The sequence below is a fragment of the Camelina sativa genome, chromosome 2 (genome assembly GCF_000633955.1).
Source record: "Camelina sativa cultivar DH55 chromosome 2, Cs, whole genome shotgun sequence".
NCBI classification, from domain to species: Eukaryota; Viridiplantae; Streptophyta; class Magnoliopsida; order Brassicales; family Brassicaceae; genus Camelina; species Camelina sativa.
Window position 1 is genome coordinate 12321534 of NC_025686.1, and position 9304 is coordinate 12330837.

A 9304-nucleotide genomic window follows, 5' to 3' on the forward strand; every position below is an offset into this window, starting at 1 on the left:
TGGGACCAGTGGCATACTGGCTGGAGCTGCCTGAGGTTATGCGTGCGTTCCACAAGGTATTTCATGTGTCGATGCTGAGGAAGTGTCTTCACGAGGGTGATCGGTTGTTGCCTAAGATTCCTGAGGATCTTCAGCCNATTATTACAGCGTCTGCCCATTCCAGAGTGGAAGTGGGATTTGATCACGATGGATTTCGTGGTTGGTTTTCCTGTGTCGAGGACGTTTGATGCGATTTGGGTCATTGTGGACCGTTTGACTACGTCTGCGCATTTTCTGGCCATCAAGAAAACTGATGGAGCAGCGGTTTTGGCCAAGAAGTACGTGAGGGAGATAGTCAGATTGCATGGTGTGCCTGCTAGTATTGTGTCTGATAGAAATTTCAAGTTCACCTTGGTGTTCTGGAAGGCGTTTCAGGCAGAGATGGGCACGAAGGTGCATATGAGTACAGTCTACCATCCTCAGACGGACGGTCAGTCAGACAGGACGATCCAGATTTTGGAGGATTTACTGAGGATGTGCGTATTGGATTGGGGTGGTCATTGGGCAGATCATTTGAGCTTGGTGGAGTTTGCTTACAACAACAGCTACCAGGCGAGTATTGGGATTGCTCCTTATGAGGCATTGTATGCGAGGCTGTGTCGTACACCGTTATGTTGGACTCAGGTGGGGGAGAAGAGCATATATGGTGCGGATTTTGTTCAGGAGACCTCGGAGAAGATTCGGGTTCTGAGGCTGAACATGAAGGAGGCTCAGGATCGACAGAAGAGTTATGCTGATAAGAGGAGGAAGGATCTTGAGTTTCAGGTTAGTGATAGAGTGTACCTCAAGATGGCCATGTTGCGGGGTCCAAACAGTGACAGAGACTAAGTTGAGTCCGAGGTACATGGGTCCGTTCAGAATGGTTGAGCGGGTGGGACCAGTGGCATACTGGCTGGAGCTGCCTGAGGTTATGCGTGCGTTCCACAAGGTATTTCATGTGTCGATGCTGAGGAAGTGTCTTCACGAGGGTGATCGGTTGTTGCCTAAGATTCCTGAGGATCTTCAGCCCAACATGACTTTAGAGGCGAGATCGTTGAGGGTTCAAGGAACTTCGGAAGAAGAAGATTCCTTTGATGAGAGTCCTGTGGGACTGTAATGGAGTAGAGGAGCAGACTTGGGAGCCAGAGGCGAGGATGAAGGCAAGGTTTAAGAAGTGGTTTGAGAAGCAGGCCGCGACTTGAGCTTGTCTAGCCGAGTCCAGGTTGTAGTCCGTGGCTGGAGCGGGTACGGAGTATTCCAGCCCATCTCTCTTGATACTTGGTCGCTTAGGGGTGGTTGGTTGTGCGACTAAGTACCAAGATGAGGTGGTGCTCTGGATGTGGGTGGATGGCTTGGATTGTTGTATCTTATTTTTTTGTTGAGGTTGTAACGATTATGACATTTTTTAGATTAATAAAATGAGTATTTTTCTTTATGTTTGACTGTTGTTGTCATGGGAAAAAGAGAAATAGCTCGGGTTTCTATTTTTGGAAGTTTCCATAAATAGAAAGTTTCCACAAAAAGGAGGTTTCCAGATTTAGAAAGTTTCTAAAAAGGGAATTTTTTGTGGGAAGTGTTGAGGTAGATCTAGCCGGGAGATACTCGATGGCATCCGATTTGTTTTTTTGTTCAAGGCCGTGTGGGTCCAACTCATGTGATACCGAAAGCTCGATGGACTTTGTGGCGAGAGAGTGGGAGTGGTATGATGCTTCGGATGACGATCCGAGAGCGCGCTCGAGGGTGACGACCCAAGAGCGGGATATTTGAGACTTCCTGGATACCGTAGCTGTGAGCCGCGGCTTGGCAGCGAGCCGGTATGTCTCGAGGGTTGCAACCAAGAGCGGGGGAGTGTGTGTGAGTGACTTCCTGGATGTCGTAGCTTAAAGCGGTTGGCCTGATAGTGAGCCGGCAAGATTTGTTGGTTGCGACCACGGACGGGGGAAGCACTGAGTTGTGAGCAAATAGTGTTTATGATGCGAGTATATTGGCTAGAGGGAGACCTCGTGGGTCAGTCGGAGGTGTGTGGACTGTTGCGACAGTTGTACGGGAAACCTTGGCTGACGGTGTTCAGTTTGGTCTGAGGACGTGCGGGCCATGTTGATGGTGGCACGGAGGTCCTTGACGGATGGACGGTATCGCGGGATTCGAGAACGAATCCTTGTTGGAGGGGAGAATTGTAACATCCGTGAACCGGATTATCCGGTTTTGGTAGGAGTGTCGATCGACACCCTTGTAGCATCGATCGACACCACTAATCCTGGGTTCGTCGGGTTTGTTTTAATTCGCGATTTTTGTTTGGGTTGGTTTGGTTTAATGACCTAAACCGAGTATTTAAGTGGGGAAGCGACAAATTAAGGGTTTTAGAGTGTTTTGTCGCCGTTTATCAGAGGAAAGAGGAAGTAAATGAGAGAAAAAGTTTATGTGAGTTTCTGGGCTTGTTCTTGGTGTTTTGGAGAGATCTGTGACTGTAGAAGGGATAGTTGTTGCTAGGAACGAAGGAGAAGCTCCTGGAGGTGTTGATTCCATCGATTTCTCAACCCAATCTTCCTATAGTTGAGGTGAGTGCTTGACCATGGTTGATCTAAGCATGAGATCTCTTTTGTTTGGGTGTTTCTTTGTTGCTTGTGGTGTTTGCTTGCTTGGGTTCGTTGTTTTCGTGTTTACCATAGGTTTCCGAGGTGTTTGGGTGAGTTTGAGACGGTTTCGAGATGGATTGAAACGGAGGATCGACATTCGTGTTCGCACAGTTCGTGTCTGCAGAAGAGGCATCGATCGAAACTTTGTAGCATCGGTCGACACCAGGTCATGAAGCATCGATCGACACCTTGTAGCATCGGTCGACACCAGGTCGTGAAGCATTGATCGACACCGATGTAGCATCGGTCGACACTAGTCTTATCTGAGACTTGTTTTCCTGGTTTGATGTATTGTTGTGTGTTTGTTTGTTTGCTTGAACTTGAGAGTCTCAAATGCTTGTGTGTATAACCTAGTAGATGGAAGGACGGCCTCACTAAGTATTTATGATAATACTTACGCATCTCAATTGTTGTTTGTAATGTGCAGGTAAAGGCAAAGTGTGATCGTGAAATCAAAGGCGATGAGGAGAAGGATGTTCTAGAGGTTTGATCTATTGTGGTCTAGCTATTGTTAGGTTGCTAGTGTTGAGTTGATAGAACATTGTAGGATGTTGGAACTTTGTTATTTCATTGTTGGTTTGGATTATTGCATTGTTGGTTATTGGAATGTTATTGTTGGATTCTTGTTGATTTAATGGAATTGTTTTGTTATCCGCTGTTGTTGATTGTTGCTAGGATGTTAGTGGGTATGAGACCACTAGTGAATTATATTATATTATATATATAAAAAAAAAAACGGGAAGGGTTGTTTCAAGTTTAAAATATTATAAATATTGAACTTTTTAAAAGGTTCAAATATTATATTTTCAAACCTTTTAAAACTTCAAAATCTTATGATCTTTAAATTTTAAAAATTTCTTAGCTTATAAAAGGTTTTAAAAACAATAATTTATAAATTTTAAAAGTTTAAATTATTATAAATATTGAAACTTTTAAAAGGTTCAAATATTAAAAATATTTAAACTTCATAGAATCTTTGAAAATATTACAATTACTTAACCTCCATAGAAATTTTAAAATATTATATCTATACTAATAAAGAGTTGAAGCTATAAACTCCTAAAGGTGTCCATATAGGATTTAAAACAACCAATAAGAATTAGATATTTCTCTAATTAACATTTTTAGAAATATAGTAGTAATCTATATTATTAAGAATTTTTAGAAGAAAAAAAATTAAAATTTATAGAAATAAAAGAAATATGGTTTGATATTTTTGCAGTAAAATTTTTATTTTTAAGTCTAGGAAAGAAGGATTGACGTCGCAAGACCTTGAGTTGATATTATTTGAGTTTAAAGAAGAAGGATTGACGAAAAGCACAAATATTATTTTAACTATACATGTGTTCATATTACTTTCTCTGCGAGTAAGGATTTTGGTTTGAGAAGTTTCAATACATGTGGATCTTAAACTGAATAATTATATGGATGAAATTATCAATAATTGGGTGCATGTGTTGACTATGCTGGTCTTTATGAATTGTACAAATTTTATGAAAAAATAAAAGATTTTGGTCTTGGAGTTTGATGGGTTAACAAGTTGTATGATAGTCTAAAAAAAATGGTTTTCAGTGAAAGAATGTGAAAAAGTTGATGAGGAAGAAGAAGAAAAAGAAGAAAAAGAAGAAGAGTATAACGAAGAACAGGATAAAAGTAATGATGACAATTACCATAAAATTTGACAATGAAAATGACAAGAAAGAATATGAAATAAGAAAACATTGAATAAAAAACACGGAAACATAGGTGGTAGCGATCAATTAAATATGAAAAACGAGATAAATTCAAGATTACAAAATTATTTCGTTTTCTGGTTGTCAAAGAAATGGTTTAGGATATGTGAGGTCACCAGTTTGATTCGCCTTGCCTGGACGTCGAGTTAAATTCATGATTTTTTTTGATCTGATTTGAATATATAACACAACTCATTTTTATATTTTTTAAAATTGTGTATCTGAAATTTAAATTATTATTTAATACTAATATAATTTATTTTATAAGATAATATTTTATTATTGTCATCAATCACATAGTCCCTGCATTTCATAATATAAGATGTTTTAGAGAATATTTTTTATTTCATAATATTAGATGTTTTTAAGTTTCTATGCTACTTTTATATTAGTTTAATATATTTTATTATACAATTTTATTTATGATTGGTTGAACTTTTTTAAAGTGGTCATTTCTTATATTTTGAAACGGAGTGAATATATATAATTTTCATCAAAATACGCGTGGGTTCAAAACCTAATCATAATTAATAACTTTTTTTGTTTCTATATAGTTGGATATGTAATTTTTTTAATGGAAATCTAATAACATATTTTTTTGTACCCGCATATTTCTAATTGACACACAATCAGAAGACTCTCCTTACTTCTACAACAGCCCAACATTATTTTATAACTTTCTGTAGTTAATATTAAAAATAAATTATTTTATATAAAAGTTTATTAATTTTTGAATTTTTTTTGTTTCTTTTTAATTATGATACTACCGTTTTCGTATTAAAATATTACTAATGAAAATTAAGTTATGGATGTTATATAATATTTATGTTCCACAAAAAGTTATATAATATTTGGGTTTTAATATTATTCAATATTTATGGATTACTCACAAGTATCAAAAATTAAAGTGGTAGTGATGTAGGTTGTAACATCCGGTTTGCGGAGAGGTTTAAAAGAACTGATTTGACCACCTATCACCAAAGTACAATTATCTTTTCGATCAAGGGTTTTGAGAGAACTTTAAACTTAAACTTTTTTGAGCTGAAGTAGTTTCATGATGAGTGATCTTCCGGGAAGTGACTATCAAAATTGTATGAGTGGGGACAAAACAAAAGGAAAAACTTAAAGCTTTCCAAACGTAGCAAACCGACCGTCGATATGGATGGATTCGCAAGCCTAATGAGAAGACATGAGGCTCATTAAGGAAGTTGAGCCCTTGGGAGTAAAAATGAGACCTACTAAAAAGTCGTAATAGGCGCGTGTGAGATAGAACGCGGGTTTAACCTGTATCCAAACTTGTACTATTCTGAACTAAAATACTAGCTTATAACTACTACACCAAACTAAACTTGTTAAATTGCATACTTTTAAAATTAATATATACTTCATTGAAGGTATAATAAAATTTCAGTTAAAATAAAGCATATCTCCCCAATTCTAATCCTAGAACTAGAATGCATTTATGAACAAAAATTTTAATATTTATCCTTTATTTCCAATATTCTCAAAATATTATTCCTACCATTTTAATCTTCCTATGAATCTATTCACCACTACTGAAACCTAACTCATTCCGCAATTCAAGAGGCTCATAGCCCTACAAGCATGTGATAGTTGTCACAATTACTTTATTAAGCTCTCTTTTGCTTACTTCACCTCTAACAATATTTGTTTGCTATTTACTTTCTACTAAATTACAAAAAAAAAGGATTTCTTTTCTTTTATGAAAAAAGCAAACAAAATAACTTAATATTAATTGGATCTTTTCTTGTCCTAGTTTTCTTCTAGGAGTAAAAAAAAAAAAAAAAAAAGTGATAAATGGATGTACATGATAGGCCCTTTCCCCAAGACCTGTGGGGTGTGGCACCACCATTAATCATGTGGCTCTAATCCGTAGATGGTCCAATGTTATATCAAAGTCATCTGAACACAGCAGACTGTACCAATAATCACAATCCCTGAATTAGTCACGTTTCTGTGTGCTCTCGTCTCGTTTATAAAAATGAAAGCGACTCTCGCACCCTCTTCTCTCACATTCACAAGCCTCCCTTACTCATCCTCTTTCCACTCATCATCGTCATCGCTTCTCTTTCGGTGTCCATCATCCTCAGCCTCTATGACGACAACAACCCGTGGGAACGTGGCTGTGGCCGCTGCTGCTACCTCCACTGAGGCGCTACGTAAAGGAATAGCGGAGTTCTACAACGAAACGTCGGGTTTGTGGGAAGAGATTTGGGGAGATCACATGCATCATGGCTTTTACGACCCTGATTCTTCCGTGCAACTCTCTGATTCTGGTCACCGAGAAGCTCAGATCCGAATGATTGAAGAGTCTCTCCGTTTCTCTGGTGTTACTACTGGTTCGTGCATCCTCAATCCCTCGCTCTCTAATTTGTCGTTGAAGAAACTTGAGTTTTTTTCTTTTTGACAAAAAGTAATCTAAATCATAATACTATTTCGAATGGCGAATTGGAAAGCAAAATTATTGATACAATACACTATATCATGAAAAAGAGAGTTCAACAGACAAAATGATTCTTAAAATCTTGATTTTACTCAACATTCTTATATTTGTGGGGTGCAAAAATCAAATAGGGATATTTTGTCTTTTTCTTGTCAAATAATGTAATCTGTTAACCCATGAAAGGTGGTTTTATTAGCCACGTTCCATCCATAAGCACCAGGCCATCTCTGACTATATATTTTTCTATCTGTCATGTAATTTTACTCTTTTTTTTTTTTTTTTAACAATTGGAATGACTTGCAAAACTTAATAAATTACATAGCTGTAAACTCAAAAGTATATATAGTTTACTGTTAAATATTATTTTCTTATAGACTATTAATTTTTAGTAGAGTTCGTAGGCGAATGTAAAACTCTTTCTTACTCTTGTAAGTTACATATTTATACACATGAAGTTGAGTTAATGCCATTTAAATGATTGTGACTGAAGATGAAGAGGAGGAGAAAAAGATAAAGAAAATAGTGGATGTTGGATGTGGGATCGGAGGAAGCTCAAGGTATCTTGCCTCTAAGTTTGGAGCCGAGAGCATTGGCATTACTCTCAGCCCTGTTCAGGCCAAAAGAGCCAATGATCTCGCAGCTGCTCAATCACTCGCTCATAAGGTATTTTAATTTCTTCTAGTTTGCGATAAAAGTGAACCGTTTCTTTTTTTTTTTTCCCTCTAATTCTACAGCATTGGACCTATATATATAGGTTTCCTTCCAAGTTGCGGATGCGTTGGAACAGCCATTTGAAGACGGAAAATTCGATCTGGTATGGTCGATGGAGAGCGGTGAGCATATGCCTGACAAGGCTAAGTTTGTGAACGAGTTGGTACGTGTAGTGGCTCCTGGAGGAAGAATAATAATAGTGACATGGTGCCACAGAAACCTATCCGAGGGGGAGAAAGCTTTGCAGCCATGGGAGCAAAACCTCTTGGACAGAATCTGCAAGACATTCTATCTCCCGGCTTGGTGCTCCACCGATGATTACGTCCACTTGCTTCAATCCCATTCTCTCCAGGTTATTATATTATTTCTCACCCTTTTTACTGCTGAAAACACTACTTATTAACTGGAGTTTAATTGCTACTTAACTATAGTATCTGAAATATATATATATATGTGTGTTTGTAGGATATTAAGTGTGCAGATTGGTCAGAGAATGTAGCTCCTTTCTGGCCGGCTGTTATACGAACAGCGTTGACGTGGAAGGGCCTTGTGTCTCTGCTTCGTAGTGGAATGAAGAGTATAAAAGGAGCGTTGACAATGCCACTCATGATCGAAGGTTACAAGAAAGGTGTCATTAAGTTTGGCATCATCACTTGCAGGAAGCCCCTCTAAGTCTAAAAAAACTAAAACAATTTGGCGCTGTTATCAGTTATTCACATACACTACTAGATGAATTGAATAAGAGTCACTATGTGAAAGCATAATGAGATTCCGCCGTATTTTATTTTAGATCAAGTAAAATTTTCAGTCTTTTAGAGGTCTTTTCTCCAATATATAGTTATCTTCAGTTTATTGTTCGGTTAAAGATAATAATGTTTTATATATTAATTACGTAATTTTTCTTTATCAATTTCAATTTATATAAAATAAAAATTATACATAAGTCATCTGGCAAAAGAAATGGCGTTGTAACTGCCAGACCAAACCTTCAAAGACCTCATATACCGATACAACTTGGACTAGTTCTCTTCGGGGAGGATCAATTTCAATTTAAGAATTCAAAAGAACACTCTGATCCCGAATGTGTGACAATGCATAAAAACTCTAAAACCAATCATTTTATGTTCCTATCTATTCTTCTTCTTCTTCTTCCTCCATCATGCGAAACCTTCTGGTCTCGTAGACATGGTACATCCACACAGGTTGAAGCAAATCTCTTGCGGCCTCCAGTTTCTTCACTACATCTTCATCACTTTCTTCACCAATCTCTCGCTCTATGATCGGGTAGATTCTTGGAAGTAACACCAACATTGTGTCCAGCTCTCTCCACTCTCTATCTTCTCTACTAACCAATTTCACACATACAAAGTTCAACAATCCTAGAGCTGTACTGTAATCCTTCTTCTCTATACTCACTGCAGAACACATCAAAAGAAAATAACCAATCCCATCGACCACCTTAGAGTTACCTTTCACCAACGAAACTATGGTGTTTCTCATTCTTTTGAATGCCGGGAATTGTAGATGGGATTCCGAGGTCTCATCTTCTTTGTTGATTTCAAGTAGTTCGATCTTCGCACATGTAAAAAGCCATGACGGAAAGCAGAGCTTAATGTGGTTGAACGAGCTGGTGTATGAGCTTTCTTCTTCCAAGTTGTTGTTGATGAAACAAGGTCCTAGTGCAAGAACCACATCTGGTATCCAAGGGTTTAAAGCTGTCACAAGTCTTGATGCATAAGCCG

General features: G+C 37.7%; 2 protein-coding genes across 2 annotated transcripts; one reads left to right on the forward strand and one right to left on the reverse strand.

Moving 5' to 3' along the window:
* LOC104722834 (tocopherol O-methyltransferase, chloroplastic-like) lies at positions 6260-8450 on the forward strand. The gene is made up of 4 exons (XM_010441080.2): positions 6260-6747; positions 7342-7514; positions 7606-7914; positions 8028-8450. The coding sequence occupies exons 1-4, from the start codon at positions 6390-6392 to the stop codon at positions 8232-8234; spliced, it is 1047 nt and encodes a 348-aa protein (XP_010439382.1). The 5' UTR covers positions 6260-6389; the 3' UTR covers positions 8235-8450.
* Positions 8451-9302, reverse strand: LOC104751116 (the record flags this gene model as incomplete). Its single annotated transcript, XM_010472998.2, has 1 exon — positions 8451-9302. A coding segment is annotated over one exon (609 nt), but the record flags the coding sequence as incomplete, so codon positions are not given.